Below are 24,954 nucleotides of genomic sequence, written 5' to 3'. Positions count from 1 at the left end.
GGTGACCTGTTAGGAGGTGAAACAGATACGCTCCTGCTGCACCTTTAATTACAGAAAGGCAGTACAGTCCTAATAATATCTGGACTAGAGAAGTGAAGGGTAACTGAAAGCAAACGTGTTCCTCTAAGGGTGTAGAAGAAAATCTATACAGCAAAAAGCTGCTGCTGTGACACGAATACCGAAGATGGAACAGATAAGTATGGATGGAGGATGGAGGTAGCAGCTCAGGAAGTTGTTAAGAGCCCATCCAAGTATAAATAGATCTAAAACAAATATAGACTGAGGCTGGTGGATGGGACAGACAGAACAAACTCACCGTACCAAATAAAACCACTGCAAAGTGCTGACTATTGGCTTTGACTAATGGAGAAAATGAGACAACAGGCCAATGCAAGCCAGATACAGGAGTACAGGCTTGAAGCAATAAGGGATAACAGACTATTTGGTCCAGAAAAGCAACACGTAGATCTCATCTCCACTAATTTTCCTTAAAGTGAAATTAAACCCTATTTTTAGTTTTGTTTTAAAAGAGGAGGTCCATAATTACATTTTATATCCAGTCTTCCTCCTTAAAAATGTCCCTTTTCTTCTTGTTAGGCCAGTCCCCAAAGCCTGTTTTGTGGGTGTCTCCATTAACTAATGGCACTTTTCCACTGCAAGTACCGGCTCGGCTCTACTCGGCCCGGTTTGCTTTTCCACTGCTGGTACCGCATGGTACGGTGTTGGAACGGTTCGGTACGGTACGGTATGGTTTGCGTTTCCACTAAAGTAGTACTAAAGTTAAGTGGGTGGGATAACAACGGGGTGGGTGGGATTCTCTGATCAATCAGTGGCTAGTAGTGACTGCATGCAAAGGATTGTGGAATATGGTACCAGGTATGGTACCTCTTGGAACCACAATCGAGGTGGTATTGTTTTTGAGAGCCGTACCGTTCGGTTCCATGCAGTGGAAAAGCGCCGCCGTACCGTACCATACCGAACTGTTCCTACACCATACCATGCGGTACCAGCAGTGGAAAAGCACAAAAGCAAGCCAAACCGTTCGGTTCCATGCAGTGGAAAAGCGCCATAACCGACTGCTTAGGAGTCACCAGTGTGTGCATACACCTGGCTGGGGCCAATCTCTCCACTACAATTTTGGGAATGGCACAGATCATCCCAGAGCCAGTGATGGTTACAAGGGACCCTAGGCAAGCGTTTGCGGACAAGGGTATATGAAAAGTTTCCAGAGCAATTATTGTCTTAAAAGGGTGGAACATGTAACATGTTCCTGCTCCGGTAGCCGCTCCCCAATCCCCCCCTCCCTGTGACAGCAGGCCGGGAAATATATCCCCACAAACGATGCCACTATTTGAAAAGAGCGCGGTCGTGCGGGGCTCTGCCCATACTGTTGCGTTCATTCATTCCCAGAATTCTGTGAATGAATGAGCTACAAGTACTGACAGCCTTTGGAGATGACAGCTTGTAGTTCTCAAACTACCAGGGCGCTATTGAGCATTCTAGGTAGTTCATCGATTCCTAATGTCATTGTGTAAATGCTTGCCAGTATGAGGAGACAGCTTACATGGACAGTTTGCCGGAACCCTGCACTGCATTAACAGATTGTGGGTGAAATGCTTTCCAGGATCCTACAAAAAAAAAAAAAATAGCACATGCATATTTTTCTTTTTACCTGCAAAAAGATTTAAAGGTTTTTAAAGGGTGAACTTATCCTTGAACACCTAGCATTTAGTACTACTTTAAAGCAACACTGTCAGTTGCCCACAAATTTCCTTAATGGCTGTTCTTGGAAGAGACAGAAGAGATATTAGACTACTCTTTTCAGTAGATCATGACTCCAACCTATACTCCATTTAGGTGCTGCATTTTCTGTCAGTCTGTGAGAGTTGGATGCCTGTGTCCCTCTTTGCAATCGGATTCTAATTTCTGATCCATACGTCACTACAGGACACAGCAGTGACCCAGGTCGAAGGTCGAAAGTCGAATCCACAATGTGCAACGGGGAACAGAGACATTTAATATTCCCAGAAGTGTTGAATGCTGAAGAGTTGGATTTAAATGGATGTCGTTCTAAATAATGTGTTAAATAATTTCTTCTCTTCAGTCTTCACAAAAGAATTGGGGGATACACTAACCCAGCTTGTAAGGTCAAACTAAACAACACACCTCAGGAAATACCGCCATGGCTAACAGAAGATAGACATAGAACTAAACTAGAGAAACTTAACATAAATAAATCACCGGGACCGGATGGTTTGCATCCGAGGGTTCTTAAAGAGCTCAGCCAGGTGATTGCCAGACCATTAGTCTTAATCTTTAAGGATAGTTTACAGACGGTTATGGTGCCAGCTGATTGGAAAAAAGCCAACGTGGTACCAATATTTAAAAAGGGGCCGAGATGTATCCCAGGTAACTATAGGCCGGTCAGCCTAACATCAGTAGTCTGCAAGATTTTGGAGGGGATGTTAAGGGACCACATACAAGACTTTAGTAATGAAAACTGTATTATTAGTAATCAGCATGGATTCATGAAAAATCGTTCTTGCCAAACCAATCTACTAACCTTCTATGATGAAGTGAGCTGCCACCTAGATAAAGGAAAGCCTGTGGATGTGGTGTATCTGGACTTCGCAAAGGCCTTTGACACCGTTCCCCACAAACGCTTACTGTACAAACTAAGGAAGGTAGGTATGGACCATAAGGTGAGTACCTGGATAGAGAACTGGTTCCAGGGGAGGTTGCAAAGGGTGGTGATTAATGGGGAGTACTCAGATTGGGCGGGTGTGGAAAGTGGGGTCCCCCAGGGTTCTGTCCTGGGGCCAATCCTGTTTAATTCATTCATAAATGATCTAGAGGAGGGGATATTGAGTAAAATCGCTGTATTTGCGGATGATACTAAACTAAGCATGCCAATATCTTCTATGCAGGATGTGGAAACCTTACAAGCGGACCTGAACAAAATAATGGAGTGGGCAACTACATGGCAGATGAGGTTTAATGTTGAAAAATGTAAAGTAATGCACCTGGGTGCCACAAACCAGAAAGCAAGCTACTCACTAGGGGGGGAACCTCTGGGTGAGTCTAGGATGAAAAAGGACCTGGGGGTACTGGTAGACAACAGGCTTGGCAGTGGCATGCAATGCCAAGCCGCTGCAAGCAAAGCCAACAGAATACTGGGATGTATAAAAAAGGGGATTCACTCCAGAAATAAAGAGATTATTCTCCCACTCTACAAGACTCTGGTCCGGCCACATCTGGAGTATGCTGTCCAGTTCTGGGCACCGGTCCTCAGGAAGGATGTGCTGGAAATGGAGAAAGTCCAGAGAAGGGCAACAAAAATAATTAGGGGAATGGAGGACATCAGCTATGAGGAAAGGCTACAAGCACTGAACTTATTCTCTCTGGAGAAGAGACAATTGAGGGGGGATATGATATCAATGTACAAATACTGTACTGGCAACCCTAGCATATGGATGGACTTGTGTCTTTTTTCAACCTCACTAACTATGTAACTATGTTCTGATGTTCCTTTTACTGCTAAAAAAACGACAAGCTAGACTTCATACATCAAAGGTGCTAGCAAAAAAGTCTGTATTTTTCATAACATTCCATTGGGTTCCATCTTTCTAGAGCACATTTAAAAAAGAAAAATCAGAAACTGGTTGCTGCTGGCAATGCAGGCATACTTTCTTTACAGATTTTAATCCATGAAGTCCATTGCTCAGTAAAAAGGTTCATTCAGACCAAAACAGTTCCAGCCTACTTGTTTAAGAATAAAGAGGTGCTGTGGATTAGGCCATTTAGGACAAAGTGGCAGAGTAACTTTAAAGTGGAGTTCCGGCCTCGGAAATGTTTTTTCAATAAAAATACCCCGGGACAGTCAGGGCTAGTACATTCCATAATGGATAGTCTCTGAACTGTCCCAGGTCGCGCTTACCTTTTAGAAGAAATAATTACCTTGAAAAATGTTTCTCCAGCGCTGCCATCTCAGGTGTGGGCAGCTGAAGCCAGCGCGTCCTCTTCTGCTTCCTCTTCGTCCCAGAATGCCCTGCACCGGCCCCGCACGTCACTTCAGGGGCAGACGCGTCATCCCTGCACAGCTTCTGGGCATGTACAGGAACTGTTTAGAAGGGAATGACGCGCCTGCACCGGAACTGACGAGCGGGGCTCCTGGGATGACTCCTGGGAGCGATGACGTTCAGCTCCCAGGAGTCATCGCAAGTAGGAAGTCACGGCGCGGGCCGCGGCCGAAGAGGGAGGAAATAGAAGGAAGGCAAGTATACTTTCTTCAAAAACAAGGTAAGTAAAGAAAAAAAAAAATCGGGAGTATCCATTTGTTTTTTAGAGGATTTACAGCAAGTGGATGGGCCAAAGTTGTTTTTGAGCCCGGAACTCCACTTTAAAGCACAAGCCTATCCACTTATAATTATTTTTCCCATGCCTCCCACCATTCTGTACTTCATTGCAGCTACTGCAAAATACCTTGTATAAGTTCCATGTCAGATGCTGTTGGAGCTCTCCCTGGATTGACGGTGTCTCCCCGTCCATCATATGACTATGCCAACTGGCTTCACAGGCCAGAGAACGACCTTTGATGGGATCATTTGTTCCACCATACTGGAAAGCAACAGGCATTTTATGGTGACTGTGGAAGCTGGAGCAGCAACAAGGTAAGGCTCTAAAGCCAGCCATGTTTTTTTTATGGTTTGAAGCTTGGCCAGTTCAGCAGGAACCGGCCGTGATTCAAACCATGTATGGGCAGGCTGAATGTACCCAAGTTGCTTGTTTGATCAACTTGGGTAGAACCAGCCTAGCGGATTTGACATGCAAATATTGCTAGCGGCTGTTACAGCTGCTAGCATTAATCATTGTGTTCTCTCAGCTGGGATGGCTTAATTTGCCTTCCACCATTCCCCCCGCCAGGAGGACACAATGACTCAGCAGGAGAGATTCCCCTGTCAACACAGTCTGTGTTGATAGGGGAATTTAGTGGTTGCAGGAAAGAAATTCACTACGTGGTTGAAGGAAAGAAATTAATTCTGTGTATGGCCAGTCTTAAGGTGAACATTAGTGGGTAAAGGGTGGGGTTAGAAAGACATTCTGTGACTTTGTCTATTCAAAGCCTCTTTAAAGAAACTCTACTTATATGAAAAAAACAAACAACAAAATTAGACAATGATAGCAATTGAGTCACTCACCAGGGGTTCTGCCATTATGATACGTATCTTGCGTTCCGCTTGTGTAGTAAAATTTGCAAATAAACTCTTCAGTATGTACTCCCCAGGTTTGCTCTCCGGGTCTATGCTAATGGGCAACATGGTCGGTGGCCCCTTTTCCCTTTGCGCACTGGATACTGGCTGAACTTGCGGTTTGATGTATCCGTTGCCCACTGGAGAAGCTAGAAAAACACAAATAAAAGATACATTTAATACCGAGCATCTTGCTTTCTCTACATTTCAAATAAACTAAGTCGATTAATATTTAGTAACCATAAAAGTACATTTTCCGCATAGTTTCAAAGAAATATATAAACTGTACAGTATATTAGGGTTAGGCAGCTGAAGGGCAATATCTGAAAATCTCACCCAAAAAAACGTAATACTACTGCAGTTTTACAAAAAAAATAACTAAGAACAAAACTTTATTGTTTTAGTTTTGAACAAAGCAGAGATGGATTAGAACGCCTATTAGGTTTTCAATTGCGGTCTGTGCCCCCATTTTTGGGCATTCACCCTCTCTATTTGTCCTGTTTATCATTATCATTGAAAGTAAAAAAAAAAAATAAAAAAAAAAATCCCAAGTTTTGGGTTGTCCCCAGAAAAGTAACAAAATCAGGAAATCTTTCAATGGGGGACACTAGTTCTAGTTACCTTGGGGGCCCCTGGGGATTCCCTTAATTTGTAGGTGGTTCCTCTCACTTCCTGTTTTGGCTATGGGACAGGAAGTGAAGAGAAATATCCCCGATGGGACACAGATGAAAAAAAAAAAAGATTTGCCTATAGTTTTACTTTTAGGAAATCTTGACAGAAGCACTAATTCCATCATAGACATCTTCTCATTATGAAAATGCTATTTGCCTGGCTGTCATACTGACCATACTTAGTCAAGCAACTAGCTTTTTCAGATGAAGGTCAGTAGCAGCAACAACTATGTTTCCCCTAGCAATAGTAATTAATAAGGAGTCAACTTATAAAAAAATATTTGCATAGCAGTTTGCCCAGTGAGAATGCATGTACATTTGTTTTATGTGAATGGGACAAGGAAATTAATGTTGTTAGGCTGTTTCTTGTGCTGGTCAAATTTTTTTTTATTGATTTTAAAGAGAAAGACAGTACTCAACCTTAAGAGCAAAACAATTTTCAATTTTTGTGTCCAATTTTTACAATGCAGTTCCTGGATTGGAAGCAGTCCATTTTTCTGCACCATTAGTAGTTCCATTTCCCATGCACAAGATACATGAACACCAATCATTGGAAAGAACAAACCAAGCCCTTGTATGTGGCAGTGGATAGCTAGTATGAAGGTTGGATTAGCATTATATCCAGGCTTACATATCAGTCTGACTTCTGGTAAATAAACGACACGCAAGAGCTGTCTGGGAAATGGAAACTTGCTACTGAAACAGCCCTTTATATCACATCCTACTTGTTTATGGAAGTTTCCATAAACACACATTATACTAACAGTTGGAAGCATTGCGCCATTTCCAGTTGATATATATGTTGAAAGAGCTCCATCTTTCCGGAAAAGCTAGAAAGAATTTGGTTAAATGACCCATAAGCATAAATTAAAGCTTAACACTAGGCAGATATAAACAAATCAATGCAGCTCTGTAATCATTTACACATTATTAAAGCTATATTTTACATACAAGCAGTGTAAGTGCCTGGATTTGACCTGGCATCTGTCTCTTGTAGTCCCTGTATAGCAGGGCAGGAGTGTAAGAGGGAGAAGCAGCACAAGGAGCTAAATCAGGTCATGTGCCAACAAGTAGTACGTTGATAGAAGGAGAAAGCAGAGTGACAGAGATGAGCTCATCGCTGTACTGCATATCCTTTCATTGTCCAGGTACAGGCTTGGCGAAGGGGATACCAGGAAGACCTGGGCTCCAAGGAAGTGGGTTCATTAATGACACTCATCAGACTGAAGACCTCTAGCGGCAGCTATTCAATATTTTTTCTTGGTACTTTTCACTGAAGTTCTGCTTTAGGCCTCTTTCACAAACATCGTATTCCAATGGCAAGAAACATCGGATTCTTGTAGATGGAATGAGAGGTGTATGTGAACAGCGGCAGCTGCTCAGCCTGTATCAAGTAATGACAGGTTGACAGCAGCTTGTCACCGTTTGCATGTATCTGCACACCAAGCGGTTAGGGATCGATGTTCGAGCCTGGATGCAGAAAACTGCTCATGTGAAAGAGGCCTTAAACACTGTGCGGGCACATTTCATTACATTTTTCACATGTTCCCACATATGGCAGCCCATTCATTTCAAGAGAAATGCAGAAAAGTTGTACCTGACTCCTTTCCAATAGCACTGCCCATAAACTGCATGACGTGTGTTTGAAGATGTCTGGGGGTTTCATTAAACCATATCTTTAACCTCCAAGTGAACCTCCCTCCAATCCACCCCTCCACTACATGGATAGCACTGCCTTTTTTGTTTACTTTTTTTTGTAATGAAAAAGAATTATATGCACATTACCCCAATGATGAAGGCACGTGACCGTGGCGTAACACGTAGGGTGCGAGTGAAAGCAGACATGGACCAGAAGTGACGTCATGTGGAAGTAAAGGGATTTTATGTACAGAAGCGTTTTTTAAAGTTTTAAAATATAAGTGTTTTCTGGTTTTAATAAATATTCAGATTACTAACATGCTACACCATAAGAGGCCCTAAAGTTACTATATTTTCTTTAAAACCAGAGCAGAGTCTGCAGGAAATATACAGTTATGTGGAGAGTCCCTAGAGGTCTTGCGGGGTAGGAAGAGGTGAATACTATCCAACCATGGAGGATTGTCATATACATCAAGGATATACAAACTGTGGCCCTCCGGATGTTGGAGAACTATAAGTCCCATGAGGCATAGAAAGACTGACTGCCACAAGTATGACACCCATAGGTAGAGGCATGATGGGACTTGTAGTTTTGCAACAGTTGGAGGGTCACAGTTTGCATATCCCTGATATACATGATATATGCAGTGTTGGGGTAGTTACTCAAACAATTTAACTAGTTACTAGTTACTTCTGTAAATTGTAATGAGATTACTTTACTAGTTACTGCATTTGAAAAGTAACTTCACTACTTATTACTTTACTTTCCTCTTTCTTAGGCCCCGTTCACATAGGGGCGATCCGACTTGGGGGGGGGGCGACCTCCGAGGTCACGGTGCGAGCAGCGCGCCGCGACCTCGGAGCGGCCGCCACGGACTTCATAACATTGAAGTCTATGGCGGTCGCCTCCGGGTCGCCCCAAAGAAGCTCCGGACCCTTTTTCTAAGTCGGAGCGACTTGTGTCGCTCCTATTAGAACGGGTCCGCAGCTTCCCTATGGAAGGCGACCTGTGAGGCGACCAGGTCGCCTCACAGGTCGCCTTAGTGTGAACGGGGACTCAACTGACCGTGTAGAAGAAGATACATGACACTCTTTCTGCATAGAGTTTATTGTATAAACACAGGCTTTGGGAAACATGAGAACAAAACCTGAAAAAACAGAATAAAACATAAAGTGCAACAAAAAGTCATAAACTTCATCCCTCTCTATAACGATTAAATAACGATTGTATCGCACGGCTTGGGTAACGCAGGAAAGCGCATTCCTATAGCCTAGTAAAGTAGTGTAGTTACCTCCTATAGCCTAGTAAAGTAGTGTAGTTACCTCCTATAGCCTAGTAAAGTAGTGTAGTTACCTCCTATAGCCTAGTAAAGTAGTGTAGTTACCAATATTAGTATTGTAACTAGTTACTTTACTTAGTTACCAAAAAAAGTAATGTAGTTACTGTAATCAGTTACTTTGTAACTAGTTACCCCCAACACTGGATATATGATACCAATTTGGAGGTGAGAGTTCTGGGAGCACAAAGGTGACACACAGTGTGTAAGTTTCAGAGGCACAGATTTAATGAAATTGGGTGCTTGATATCCACAGAACAAGGCTTTTGTCACCCTCATTGTTTTGATATCACAATTGAACTGTATGGACAGAGCACTTCATTATCCATTATAGGATTGGAGTTTTGAATAAAGAACAGGTGTGGTATGATCCAAACAGGAAAATGAAGGGCCCTACCACACCAAATAAAATAATAGGATGTTTGAAGGGGGCTGCTGGATTGGTGCAGGTGAGCAAAAGACATCAGCACAAATGACATATAGTAAACAACAAATTAATTTTATTGACGTAGAATCTAAAATATTACAAAGCTAAAAATGAATAGACTAAGCAACCTGGCTTTGGCCTATTTGGAGTGAAGCATCCCCTTTAGCTGAGAGTGTGAGACTCGACATCTCCCCACATGGGCCCCTGGACTTTGTCCTGGGACCCACTTTGTTGCCCTCACGGGATATCCACGGCACGTATCTGGGGCATCTTTTACCCTGAATTCGCAGTTATGCGTTTTTTTATGCATTTTTGGTGAGCATTTATGTATTACTATCTATTTATATGTAGTATTTAACATTTATGAAATTAAAAGATATGAAGAAAGTGATATTTTGTAATTGTTTTTTTCTCTTTTCTTGCAAAGTCCGCCTGGGATTCAAAAAGGGTCTCTGAAGAAGCTACTGTGAACCTGTGCAGTTCAGCGAAACGCGTCAGCTCATCCCTCAGTGGCTGTGACCATTTATGTATTACTATCCTTGTGTGGCTTAGACTATATTGTTATAGCTATGACTAGACAGTATTTTGCTTAGTCTATTCATTTTTAGCTTTGTAATATTTTAGATTCTATGTCAATAAAATGAATTTGTTGTTTACTAAATGTCATTTGTGCTGATGTCTTTTGCTCACCTGCACCAATCCAGCAGCCCCCTTCAAACATCCTATTATTTTATTTGGTGTGGTAAATGTAGGCCAAAGGAGTAAGTCAGTGTTTATATTGTAGGTATCAGTAAAGAACCTGTGAAAAGTAAGGAGCCTTAAGGCTCCGTTCACATCTTAGCGTATGGATCACCGGCAGAACCGCCGCGGTTCCGCCCGCGATCCGGAGATTATTGCAAATCGCGGGACGCCCGTGCGTTGCCTGTTGATTTGCAATAGACCCCCAAACACTGAGCGATGTTGCCGCGATTTCCGCCTGCCGAATCGCGGTAACATCGCGCAAAAAAAAATCGCGGGACGCATTACGACCAAAAAAGTACAAGAGCTTCTTTGGATCGTATTGTGTCCCGCGATTTTTTTTGCGCGATGTTACCGCGATTCGGCAGGCGGAAATCGCGGCAACATCGCTCAACGTTTGGGGGTCTATTGCAAATCAACGGGCAACGCACGGGCGTCCCGCGATTTGCAATAATCTCCAGATCGCGGGCGGAACCGCGGCGGTTCTGCCCGTGATCCATACGCTAAGATGTGAACGGAGCCTAACAGTAAGATAATTGCGATCAGGTTGCGATCAGGTTGTAAGGACAGGCATTTTCCCCACACACAAATGATGTGCTCTCTAGTAATTTAAAGGATAAGTCTACCCTAACACTAAAACCTCTACATCTACAGACATCCATGGTCTCAGACTAACCTATCTAACCCTGTAGAGAAGAAATCAGTATACATACCTTTTCTGAAGCCAATCCGGTCCCACACTGAGCTGTCAGCAGCTTCGCTGTGTAGGCGGGTGCAGAGGAGGCAGCCGACAGCGGAAGTTCCATAGTAAGTCTATGGGTGACGTAACTTCCCATTCATTTCACAGCCATTGTTGGCCGTGTCCTCTGCAGAGCTTCTGCCGCTGTAGTCCAGTGTTAGGGTGGACTTCCCCTTCAACCCATCAATAGGCAGTAGCCTGAGCACTCATGTGCATGATTGCAGAGTGATGACCAATACAGGGCTATAAAATCTCAGTAACATAAAAATATGCTGCATGTTTCTAGGCCTGTGTTAAATATCTGAGGTTTTAGGATAGACAATCAGGAATGGGTATTTGCAGGAATCGGAGATTCTGTCACAGGGCATAGAGGGGGCAGGCAGAATGCAGTAGGTATTAAATATATGCATCCGGTGTCCCCGCACATGTTTGAAACAACCTTCCAAACATTCCCGTTATGGTTGAACCTTCTGACAGGCAAAGTTTTAGCAAAGCTTGCCCGCATCTACTCTTCTCATGCACATTCTGACTGGCCAGTTAGATTGCCAATCGGAAGGATGAAAGGCAGGGCTTAGTTGCAGGTTTCCAAGACTACATGGAAATGCAGAAATCTTGTCCATTAGAAGAGTCTGACATTTAACAGTAACCTCAAGAAGCCGTTGCAGGCATGTACAGGCACACCTAGGTAATTGCAATTTATAACTGCAGCAGTTTCCTCCCTTACATCCCTGGAGTCCTTAAGTCATTCTAATAATGCAGTCTCACCTCTGGGGGACAGATGTGTGTTGCTATTCACTAATTTTCTCTTCCCGTCAGGATAGCCATGTTAACTCAGAATGAGGCTGTAAAAGCTCCAATCGATGTTCTCCTGTCTAATTTAAGTAACAGTAAATTACCCTTTGGGGTTGATTCACTAAAACTGGTGCAGCTGTGCATGGTAGCGAATGAGATTTAGGCCCTTTTCACACGGGCTTTCTGATCCGGTCCACCTGTCAGTTTTCCAGGCAGACCGGATCGAATGCTCCATGCAGCCCTATGGAGCAGTGGATGTCAGTGGAGACATCTACGCTGACACCCGCTGCTATCCGATCCAAACCAATCCTGTCCGTGAAATCTGGACGGATGGAAACCCGTCTGGAGGATCGGATAAGATTGGATGAAAAACGGACAAGCGGTCCGTTATCCGATTTCCCATAGATGAGAGCGGGGCTCTAACAACTCTGTCTCTGCACAGTGAGCTGAGACGGAGCTGTCATCCGCCTGCTCAGGAGGGATCGGCGGATCGATCCCCGCTGAGCAAAATGAAGTCCGCCGGGCGCACCGCCCATCTGAAAGAGGCCTTGTACTTCAGCTTGTTCAAATAGGGTTTGGAAAGAAACCTGGAAGCAGACTGGTTTCTATGCAAAGCTGCACCAGATTTTGACTCTCCGGTTTTAGTAAAAGGAACCCCTTTGTCTGGCTGGGCTGCTGGATAATAGGCATGTGTTAACAGGTTTTTGTTTGCTTCCAGCAGGTTTTTGCATACCCATGCAAGTCTATGGGAATGCAGAACACACTTAAAATAGGTCAAATGCAGGTCAGTGAATTCTAAATGATCTTAGAAGAATGACAAATCAATATCAAACTGATCCCATAGATGCAAGCCCATTCCTTTACTTTTTCTTGCTTGCAGTTCTGACAATAACTTTGCTATAGGACAGATTTTTGGAAGTTTCAGAAAGTAGGATAGGCTTATAGCAATATAAATCGTTATATATGGTTTTAGGCAGAAGCATCAGGAAGAATCTTTGGGGAGCATATTAAATCCTAAACGTGTGGAATGAATTTCAAACTTAACATTTTTATCATGATAGCAGCCAAACAGACCTTGGCAAAGGCATAGAAATCAACATTGCCAAGTGTAATGCACGGTAGTTTAGGTGAAAAAGCTGATAAAATAAAAACTTTCTGTTATATTGCATGATTCTGTTAACAAATTTTACAAAGTCTGGACATGCTGAATAATGCACCATAGGCCTACTGGTTTTGACTGGATTTTGTGGTCTCTCCAGGGTCCTGTGGATGAATCTATAGGAATAATTTCTGTAGGACACAGGATAGAACAACTAGCAATCCATATCAACCAATCAGATGTTACCTGGGGGTCTCCAAACCTTTCAGTAAAAGTGCTACATTATATATTTTACAAATATTCCTGTGCCAAAAACCATCTCCATCAGTGTCCCCACAAAGTTCCCTGCTAAATAGGGAGGCGGGGTCATGCAGAGAACATAGGCAGCCTTGGCTGACCTTAATCCTCAATATGTGCACATTAAAGTGGTTGTAAAGTCAGAAGGTTTTTACCTTAATGCATTCTGATAAAAAAAACTGTGTGCAGCAGCCTCCCTAGCACCCCCCAATACTTACCCGAGTCCCATCTTCCTCCAGCGATGTCCACGAGTTCCTCGGCTGTCCAAGACTCTCCTCCTGATTGGCTGAGATACAGCAGTAGCGCCATTGGCTCCCGCTGCTGTCAGAGTCAGTCAGGGGGAGAGGGGGTGGGGCATAAACGGTGCTCTGTGTATGAATGGACACAGGGAGCTGTGACTCAGTCTGGGTGCCCCCCATAGCAAGCTGCTTGCTGTGGGGGCACTGGACAGGAGGGAGGGACCAGGATCACAAAAGAGGGACCAGAGAAGAGAAGGGTCTGGGCTGCAGAGAGAAAGTCAGGGGTCACGTAGCCTCATAGGACAGTCTAGCTTTAACCAGTGCTCGGCCGCACACTGATAGAATTCACAAGACTGCTATATACTGCTGATGAGAAAAAGTATTTAGCAGTTTATATTTACTAAAATAATTGCATTTCCATGTTCTGAGTACTGTGGGAGACCAGATATAGTGAATGCAGGGTCCTGGGTTTAGTAACACTTTAAGGATTTACCACTCACCCAAGCTGTGGGCCGGATCAATTCTTATAGCAGGAAGTAGTTTGGTGACCCTTGGTATAACCCATATAAGTGAAAGGACTGTGAGAGTTTGAATCCATGTAATACTGAAGGGCAATGTACATTATTAAAATCATTACTCACCAGCAGGACACATGCCTTATATTGTCCGCAGAAAAACTATCTGAACCACACTGAATGAAAACCGGGAATGTCACTTTTCTGTGTTTCATTTCAAGCAGAAAAGAGAAGAAAGCAAATGCCAGGCTTACTTTCCATACATGACATTCCATAGCTAAGATTCTCAGGCCAACAGCCAGAACCAGCTTAACGGAAGCGACAGGCTGTGACTTTCCAAAAGTGATGGCTTGTCTGACATGGGGTGCAGTGCCAGCTGTCGCAAACTAGAAACCGGCTTCCAACAAACAAATATTCACATTTTTTAAATTTGGTTTACAATTTACAGATCTGCAACATGCAAACCTGCCATCATAATAATAAGAATAATACAGAAAGATTAGGATTTAGGTGATTCCTTTTTTTGGCCTTATAAGCTTTTCAACCTACACATTGTGTTTTTCACCTGCACAAGATGTGCATTGATCATGTAGTTTCATGGCGTCATTTGTTGGCCTGTCCGCACATCCTATAGTAGTGTAAATTAATACATTCTAGTTTAAGAAATGTTTGTTTAAAACATGAGACATGCCGCATGGCACTGCACAGGTTAATGCATGGACTTTGTAGTGGAAAGCTGGATACACACTATACAACTTTTGTTGTTCAAATTCCTTTAGATTTACCTTCAACTACGTAGTGCAAGGGTCTGCCTGATTACATACAAATTGAAAGTGTTTAGATTTACCAAAACCATATAATAGGAGGTCAAACTTAAAGGAAGGTTGTACAAGAAAATTGTATAAAAGTTGTATAGTGTGTAGCCAGCTTAACCACTTGTCGCCTGCTCACAGTATATTTACTGCGGCAGTCAGCCCCTCACAGGCAGAGTGACGTAGGTCTACGTCGCTAGCCTGTGAGGGTCTCAGGAGCGAGCGGTCACTGACCCCCCCGCGCGTGTAACCGGCGGACCCGATCGTCCGCCGGTCACTCGCGATCGTCGGTGGAGAGGGAGAAAGGCAGGCGGCTGATGTAAACAAGCCGCCTGTCATTCTCCCCGGTGTATGAATGATGATCATACGGGTCTATTATGTAGGACCGTTGATCACTGTTCATACATCTCAAGCCACAGCCAATCACAGTTAGAAGCACGCCCCTAGGGACACACATAGCCCCTCCCTCTCAAAATAAGTTAACCCCTTCACTGCCAGTGTAATTTTACAGTAACAGTGCATATTTATAGCATTGATTACTGTAGAAATGTCACTGGTAACCCAAAAAGTGTCAAAAATGTCAGTCAAGGGTCCGATCTGTCCGCCGCAATGTCGCAGTACCGCAAAAAAAAAAAAATCGCAGATCGCCGCCATTACGCGTTAAAAAAAAAACAACAAAAATGACAAAAATCTTTCCCTTTGTTAGTAAACGTGATAACTTTTGCGAAAACCAATCAAAGTACGCTTTTTGCGATTTTTTTTACCAAACATATGTAGCATACAACAAATTGGCTGAAAATGTTAAAAAATTTTGATTCTTACATTTCTTTTGGGGAATTTCATATAAAAAAAAAATGTGAAAAATATTGTTATTTTTGCAAAATTGACGCTCTTTTTTTGTTTATAGCGCATGATCAAAAAATCGCACAGGTGATCAAATACCACCAAAAGAAAGCTCTGTTTGTGGGGGAAAAAAGGACGCCAAATTTGTTTTGGTACATCGTCGCACGACCGCGCAATTGTCCGTTAAAAGTCACGCAGTGCCGAATCGCAAAATAGGCCCTGGTCAGGAAGGGGGTAAAATCTTCCGGGGCTTAAGTGGTTAAGGCAGCCCATAGAGGATTTATTTACTTTGCATTCAACCGGCGGTTGAATTGAAAAAGAAAAAAAACACCACACACTTGATTACCCCATCCACACATTCAAAAGTTGATGGGAGAATCCTCCCCACTGGGCTATTGTATTCTGACAGTGGGGAGACTTCCCCGCCATCAGAACACACTGATCCTTGTTGCAGGCTATAGCCGTCGGTGCTGATCGAGCAAACATTCTCTAACAGGGCGGTTGTACAGAAGTTGATCAGTAGATCAGTCAGAGGCTCTCTGCTCTGCCCCTCCAGCGCTCACTGGAACTCCAGGCTGTGCAGGGGGCGGGAGCAGCTGACTCAGCCTCTCATTGGCTCGCTGAGAAGAGAGCCAGCTGCTGGTCCAGACGTCTGTGTAAAGTCGGGATGTTTCCCGAGCCTGGACTGGCTTCGGCTATACTTCTCCTTTAACATTTGCTCTGATCTCCTTTGTAGTAACTGAAATTTCATTCAGCCATGGCAGTTTTGTAACACATTTTTGTGTCTTTCTAAGGCTCAGTTCACACTGCTGTGATGGTAAAGTCACATGACTTTGTCTGTGACTTTTGCCCTTGTCCTTACGACTTGATCCAAAAAGTATGCTATCTGGAGCCTTTACAAGGGCCAAAATCACACCTAAGTTGGACCAAAACAGTACAAGAACATTTTCTGAAGTCAGAGCGACTTGCGTAGTATCCATTAAGATGGCTCTCATAGAGAAACATTGAATTTGACATGCCAATACGACTTGGGATCTCACAAGTCAGATTCCATGTCGCAGCAGTGTGAACCCAGCCTTAAGCCCAGTACACACGATCCAAAAATCGGACGACGCTCAGTCCGTTTTTGTTTGGTTGCTAACAACTCTCAATTATATTCGCAAATCGGAGAGGTTACTTATGATACGAATTTTCTCGGACGATGATTCAAAAGCTTCCGGTATGCGTAACCATGCCATAGCGTATGAAGGGAAATGATGTCTACTGCTCATGCGCTGTCTACTACTCACTATTTTTTGCGGACGAACAACATACTGATAATACGATTATCGTACGACGTGTTATAATACGATCAAAATTTTTATGCTTGTACGACCGGATAATATCGGGCGAACTGTCGTGATCGCCTCTCGTAAGCTGTGTGATCAGATTATCATCCGATCTTTTCACAAGCGTTATTTTTCGTCCGATTTTCGGATCGTGTGTACGGGCCATTAAGCTTTACAGAGGCTTTTCTCCACTTTACAAAAAAAGCAACAAATTATCTGAATTTTCAAAAAATAAAAAAGATGGCAACCAAAATATCACAGATAGCTCAAATCAGTTTTAGAGCCACATAAAGAAAACATGTTTATTGTAGCAATCTGCCTCGTTCTCTGGGATTCAGGACAGCGTAAACTCAAATTTAGAACACTAGAATAGGAATCTAGATTTTAAAAAATGTGACTTTTTTTTGCAGCTAAACCCAATGAGATTTGAAAATAATTCACTGAATATAAAGAGCTATATCCTCATATAAAACGGAACTTATCCTATAATGGGTTCCCTGTAATTTCATAATGTTAAAGTGTATGAAAACTTACATAATAGATTTCCCTTCTCTCCCTTTTTCTCTGTTAAATATTTAATTTGATGTGTTTTATAATACTTATGCCAAAAAGTTGTTTATCCATCTAGAAATTTTATGAGCTGATAACTTTCTATACTCTCGGCTCAGCACTGTTATCTGCTATCTCTGTGGACTACAAAACAACCCCCCCCCCCCAATTATGTAGGAGAGGGGGAGGTGTTATGTAGTCCCAACACAGTACAGGCATACCCCGTTTAAAGTACACTCACTTTAGGTAACACTTGTGAGTACGGACACAGCCTGGTCAGCTTGGCATGACACTACTCCCGGTTTTTAACATTGGCATCTATGGGAAATCTTGGTCAGCTTGACATGGCACTGCTCCCAAACCATAAGTGACAGATATATCAAACTTGGGGAGCACTGAGAGGGGACCCAGGACTACAACATATCCTATTTGTGGCCGGCCAGCTTGCCTAGGTAATCTACCATTTCATAGTCCTTGATCCCCTTAACATGCTCCCCAAGTTTGGTGTCCTTGTCACTTATGGTTTGGGAGCAGTGCCTTGTCAAGCTGACCAAGATTTCCTATAGAGCTAGTGTATTTACATGCATTGAGAAATGAAAAAAGGTATTGCTTCACTTTAAGTACATCTTCATTTTACATATATGCTCTGGTCCCATTGTGTACTTAAAAGTGGGGTATGCCTGTATTACATATTGCTAACACACTCCCTGTGCTAGGGTGACAGCACTGCTCAGTACAGTTGCTACCCTTAAAAAGGAGGCGAGGGAGGTAATGACAGGATTGCCAGGTAAACGTAAAGGAAAGCAGTGAGAAAAAAGAAAACTAATGCAGCCGCCAAATCTTAGGATCGGTATCCTGCAATACTAGGATTGTTTGATCTTGGGTTTAGACATGTAATGTTGCCCTCAGTACAGTAAAGGACAAGTTGTATAAAACTATTTCAGCCCACTACATTGGCACATATATTTCAATGAAATCCTGTCTATACATGTAATTGCATGGTCAATATCAATATAAATCTAAACTTAAAAAAAAAAAAGCTAAATAAAAAAATAAGCACAAAAATATGAAATAGAAAGCAAAAACAAACATCACTAAACTAATTGGATAAATAACTTTTTAAATCTATATACATTTTAACTACATAAACAGTACAGGTAGGCAACACACATTATACAGTATAGATCACATAGTTTAGGGCCAGTTCACACCACATGCAGTCTAGTGCGTTTTTTTTTCTGCATCAAAAATGCATGGATAATAGGTTACATGATTTTTAATGGCATAGTTCACAGCAATGTGGTCCGTTCCAGTGCGTTCCAGTAAAAAAGTAAAACATGCTGCATTTTTCCAGCACTGAACTGTGATCGAGCGCGGTAAAAACACATCAAAAATGCACCAGAAGGCACCTAAACGCACTGCAACATACATGTCCTTATTTAAGGTCAAGAAAAAAAAGGAGGGGGGAAAATGCACTCGACTGCATCAAAAAAGCACCAAAAACGCACTGGAACGTATAAAAAAAATGTGTCAAAAACGCGCATGCAGAAAAGCATCTGGAATGCATCCGGACTGTGTTTCTATGGTGTGAACTGACCCTGATTGCTCCTGATATCCAACAATTTCCTATTCTGTAATCACACAACACTTGTGCTTGCAGCATTTTTGAAAAGCCCATAGCGTGTCTCCCAAAAACGTTCACCTCCAGCCACCTTTCAGAGGCTCTGCAGAGAACTGCTGGTTAACTTTCATCGGCGGTGGCTACCAGCGATGTGCACACACAAACCAAGGTTGGAGATATATAGATCTAAGAAGGTTAAAATCAAATTCCGTGTCTCTACCTAATGAGACCTATATCACCTACCTAGCCCCTTTATAAAGTTTATAACACTCGCTCGGCCCCAGCAAATGGTGGTCGTCTCCATAGGCTCGAGGTAAGAAATCCAATCGTTATAGTAAGTTGGGAATTCTGAGGACAGTTAAGCAAAGCTCCTGCAGCATGATGGTGCCTTCTCCTGCCTTATCGTTAAGTCTTCAGGAAAGGCTGGTTTCCCAGGTGGACAAAAATCCGCATAAAACTCTGTGTGGTTATGTGTTACAGAACGCCCACTGTTTCTCTGCGAGGTATGAAAGGGGTCATTTTTAGCCTGACTGTGTAATCACACCTACAACCAGCACAGGCTCTATATTTATCCCCGCTACGTGCAATGCTGACACATAGGAGGCTCTGAGCTCTCTCCAAGAACATGAGACCGGCCCATGCAGCTTGCGGTAAACAAGGATTCATCGCAAAAAACAGTTACCAGGAGATAAGAATGCGATAAAGAACACAGGATACTACAAGAACCAAAAGGTTAGAAGATCGATAGAAAATACTGAACACATTGAAGTAAAACAGCAACTGAGAAAGTAAAAAAAACCAAAAAAAAAAAAAAAACCAGATGCCCTTGTATTGAGGTGGTTACATTGGAATCATATGGTTGACGCTACAACCATGACCCCGGTACTGTTCTTCAGCTGGCGATTCCCTATACAGCCACTCGATCACTTTTACAGGCAGCGGAAGGGCCTTTGGAGGCCACAGGAGAGATCTGGGTTTTAGAGCTCAGATCTCTCCATAAATGGTAGATTATAAGCTCTTCTGAGTAGAGCCCTTCTAATCCGCTTGTATTTTGTTGTATTGGAACTGTAACGTCTCCCTTTTATATTGTAAAGCGCTGTGTAAACTGTTGGTGCTATATAAATCCTGCATAATAATAAATGGAAGCAATAATCACAAACCAGGCGCTCCTGGGATGCCTGTAGGGTGGAGGGATAGACGTAAGCCTGTGAGGCTCCCCAGTCACCTGTCCTCCATCTATCCCATTAAATGCATGTGCTCTCATTGTAGAGACTCTTTAAATTGTAGAGTTAGGGACTGCAGATCACAGGGTGCCTTGTCGGGTCCTGCAGCTTACGCATGTATTTGCAAATGTGTGCAACCAAACCCCTGTTTTTAACGCATACTGTTAGACTGGTCAATTCGGTTGGTCGCTGGCTGGTTGGTAAGTTATGACTGGAAATCTCTTTGTTTTTTTGATCTGCATCTGCCCTTCCAGTGCTCCATACCACTAAGACCAGTTATAAGTGGAGGCGGTGACCACTTTGTGCATTATTGATATCTATATTGAGCCAGGCAATGCACTGATAACTTTGCCGCCATTGTGCGATGTGCTGGGTGTTCAGTGTGACCCTGTGCCTTTAAGGAGGGGTGGGCTCCCTCTAGTCACCTGTCCTCCAGTTATCCCATTAAATGCATGTGCTCTCATTGTAGAGACTCCTTAAATTGTAGAGTTAGGGACAGCAGATCACAGGGTGCCTTGTCGGGGCCTGCAGCTTACGCATGTATTTGCAAATGTGTGCAACCAAACCCCTGTTTTTAACGCATACTGTTAGACTGGTCAATTCGGTTGGTCGCTGGCTGGTTGGTAAGTTATGACTGGAAATCTCTTCGTTTTTTTGATCTGCATCTGCCCTTCCAGTGCTCCATACCACTAAGACCAGTTATAAGTGGAGGCGGTGACCACTTTGTGCATTATTGATATCTATATTGAGCCAGGCAATGCACTGATAACTTTGCCGCCATTGTGCGATGTGCTGGGTGTTCAGTGTGACCCTGTGCCTTTAAGGAGGGGTGGGCTCCCTCTAGTCACCTGTCCTCCAGTTATCCCATTAAATGCATGTGCTCTCATTGTAGAGACTCCTTAAATTGTAGAGTTAGGGACAGCAGATCACAGGGTGCCTTGTCGGGGCCTGCAGCTTACGCATGTATTTGCAAATGTGTGCAACCAAACCCCTGTTTTTAACGCATATTGTTAGACAGGTCAATTCGGTTAGTCGCTGGCTGGTTGGTAAGTTGTGACTGGAAATCTCTTCGTTTTTTTGATCTGCGTCTGCCCTTTCAGTGCTCCTTACCACTAAGACCAGTCATAGGTGGAGGCGGTGACCACTTTGTGCATTGTTCTGCTGTTAGCCAACTAATGGCTCAGTAAAGAGATTTGCACACAGGGCAGCCATAGGAAAAAGTCCAGTTCAGAAGTCAAAGCAATAATCACAAATTTAGGGTGGAGGTATAGAAATAAGCCTGTGAGGCTCCCCAGTGGTTTTTCTGCTGCTAGCCAACGAGCATAGGAAGGGTGCTGATACGGACAAAAGTACATGAGGAAGGCAGCGCATGAACCACACCGGGATGCAATGGATAAAGGAGTCAGGTGAACATTCAGTATAGAAAGGGTTAACAGTTTATTGGTATTGATAACCGAAAAACAAAGTACATAAAATGCTTACATCCCCCTGGGCTGAGTGGACAAGGGCACCTGGCAGCAAGCAACATGAGTGCGAGGAGGTCAGTCTCCCAGGACCACTGAGCGGTGTGTGCACAAAGCCGGAAACCAGCCGGCGCGAGGATGAAAGGACTCTGCTGTATTTCCATAGCGGTGACATCAGCCGGACAGGTGCCACTTGCGGGGAAACACCAGGAACCAGGGTGGGACACAAGCTATATGGTTGCCATGACTACATGTTTTGCGCTATGCGCTTTATCAAGTCATCTTGCCGTCCTCATGTACTTTTGTCCATAATAATAAATGGACCTGTCATAGCCCATGCTATCACAAGGGATGTTGTTAATCCCTTCTGATAACAATAAAGTTGAACAAAAAACCAAAAACATTAAATTAGTTACACTGTAAAAAAAAAAAAAAAAAAAAAGATAAATAAAAAAACTGGAAGCGACAAGGATTTTGTCACTTTATTTACAAGCTACCGGTTCAAACGGATCCCGGTTTGATCGGCTGCTTTGGAGGCCAGAGGAGAGACCTGGGGTTTAGAGCCCAGATCACCCAATAAATAGACCTGTCATGGCCCATGCTATCACAATGGGATATTGTTCACCCCTTGTGATAGCAATAAAGTTGATCGCCTGCTTTGGAGGCTAGAGGAGCAAGCTAATAAAGTGGATTAAAAAAAGAAAAAACATTACAAAAAGGTACAGTGTAAAAATATATTAAAATAAAATAAAGTCTCCTGTCCCTTCAGAGCCCCTCCTGTCCCAAAGCACCCCTATGTTGAGGGCATGTGGCCTGGTATGGTTCAGGAGGGGGAGGGCACTTGCTAGTTCCACCCCCCCCCTTCCTGACCTGCCGGGCTGCATGCTCAGATAAGGGTCTGGTATGGATTTTGGGGTGGACCCCCTGCCTGTTTTTTTTTTTTTATTTTAATTTTGGCGCGGTTCTCCTAAAATCAATACCATGACTTCCAACCAATATGGATTGGGGGGGGGGGGGGCCCCACGCTGTTTTTTTTTATTTCTAAATTTTCTATTACCGCCATTCTTTTGTTTACATTTCAGCTGTCAGTGGGGAAGCCCGCTGACAGCTGATGAGTCATCAGTTGTTAAGGATGTGACAGCCGGCTATTCTTCACACAGAATTTGAATTGGTCGATCATTTTTCGACCGATCCGAATCGTTATGAAATTTTGGAATTGAACAAAATGAAATGTACCCAAAACTAAATGAAACAAAGTGAATTACGAAACAAAAATCAACAAAACAAAATTAGTGACATAAATAATCTAAACAAATTTTTCCGTTCTGCACATATCTAGCAAAAATGATAGTAGAGAAATATCATCACTCCTGTCTCCAAGAGCTACAAGAAGTCAGTAGGCGCTTCAATTCACCCAATCCCAAAACATCAGCTTTTAATAGAATTGTTCTTTAACCGCTTGCTGACCACCTCATGTAGGAGTATGGCGGCAGAGAGTCTCTCCTTGCGCTGGATCACGTACCTAGTACATGACCCAGCACTTCCGGGTAGAGGGCATGCGCTGGGGGTGCCACGGCTGTGCTGTGATTAGACACAGCACAAGCAAATCAGTGGGTGCTGGCAAGTGAATGTCTGCAGGCTCCCACTGATCAAACAAGGCAGAGTTCTGTTCTGTCAGCAGGGATGTGGTGGATTTTATTCCCTGCAAAGCAGGGAATAAAATCCACCACATCCCTTAGTAAAAACAGCACATAGTAAATACAAAAACACTGGTTAGGCACACATTTAACCCTTTGATCGCCCTAGATGTTTAACCCCTTCCCAGCCAGTGTCATTAGTACAGTGATAGTGCATATTTTTAGCACTGATTACTGTATTCGTGTCACTGGTCCTCAAAAGGTGTCAGTGAGTGCAAAATTGTGCGTCGCTGCTGAGCACCACCATTACCAGTATAAAATAAAAAAATAAAAATTTCAGTACACTATGTACACCATAGTTTGTAGACACTACGACTTTTATGTAAACCAATTAATACATGCTTATAGGGATTTTTTTTACCAAAAATATGTAGCAGAATACATATTGGCCTAAATTTATAAAGAAATTTGATTTGTTAAAAAAAAATATTTTCTTGGATATGGTTTATAGCAGAAAGTAAAACATTTTTTTTTCAAAATCGTCTTTTTTTTGTTTATAGCACAAAAAATAAAAAACACAGAGGTAATCAAATACCACTAAAAAAAGCTGTTTGTGGGGAGAAAATGATACAAATTTAATTTATGTATAGCGTTGCATGATAGCGCAGATGTCAGTTAAAATATCGCAGTGCCAAAGAAAATTGCCTGGTCACGAAAGATGGGGGGGGGGGGGGGTCTGGTCTGGGTAAATCTTCCGGTGGGCAAGTGGTTAAAGTATACGTGTACAACAGGCATCTTCCTATAAATCCATTTCCTTTAAAACAAGGTAAATAAAGTGGATCCAACTAATTATGAAGGTTCCTTAAACCCTACAGGATGTAGGCCTGAATGGGACCAGTCTTGTGTCATTTCTGACAGCACCATGCCAGTGAATACCACAAACACACAATTACCTCTTCTGTCATCCGAATGGATGGGTCTGTCAGGCACATAAGAAAGCATTCAAATATTAGCTCAGCTGGTTAAACAAACCTCAGCATTCTGTAGTTAAGGAAGACTGTACCAGCAAAGAGACTCCAGTCCCCATTATGCCACGAGAACGTAAGTAAGTAAGTAAGCTGTGAGATGGCAAGATAAAATGAAGAGAACCGGACACCAGGGTGTCACACTTCAGCAATTCTCTCTAATTTAGGCTGGGTTCACACTGGTCTGATCTGCATTGCACTGCTCTGCAGATCACATGCGATGTCTGTGCGATGCAAATTCAGCCATACAGATTGCATGGCTGAATTGCATCGCATTCGCATCAAAATGGTGCTGGACCCTTTTTTGGTCCACAATGAAGTCGGATGCATGGACACCCATGCGATCCGATTCCTGCGCCATTTGACAGTTCGCACTGCGATCCGATCTGGGGGTGTCATTAACTTTGCATTGACACCCCCAGTGCTTCGCAGAGGTCAGTGTGAACCGCCGGTGTGACATGCAATGCGGAAACTGGGACTTAAATGATACTGTATCATATAATTTATAAAAAAAACAACACGAAATGATCGCTAAAAAGCAACTCAAATAATTTCTATCTAGCTTTAGTTTTGGTTCTTCATGCATCTCTACAGAGAACCAGCCGGAGAACACAGGATACAGTGCTCATAGTGGAATATAAATTGGGCTGAATAAAAAAAGCTCTGTCAGAAAGGTCCGATCTCCCACTGGGGTACCAGAAAGATGACTGGC

General features: G+C 43.0%; 1 protein-coding gene across 2 annotated transcripts in view; it reads right to left on the bottom strand.

Moving 5' to 3' along the window:
• The window catches only part of FRY (FRY microtubule binding protein), a 364,889-nt gene that overhangs the window by 293,067 nt on the left and 46,868 nt on the right, over nucleotides 1-24,954 (bottom strand). For both annotated transcript variants that reach the window (XM_082244584.1, XM_082244585.1), the window contains exon 2: nucleotides 5,199-5,398. In XM_082244584.1, coding sequence (XP_082100710.1) covers nucleotides 5,199-5,398 — 200 coding nt within the window. The remainder of the gene's footprint in view (nucleotides 1-5,198; nucleotides 5,399-24,954) is intronic.

This window comes from Pelophylax lessonae (assembly GCF_965119305.1).
Source record: "Pelophylax lessonae genome assembly, chromosome: 2".
NCBI lineage: Eukaryota > Metazoa > Chordata > Amphibia > Anura > Ranidae > Pelophylax > Pelophylax lessonae.
Note: the sequence above shows the minus strand (reverse complement) of the source record. Positions and strands in the feature narration are given on the sequence as shown.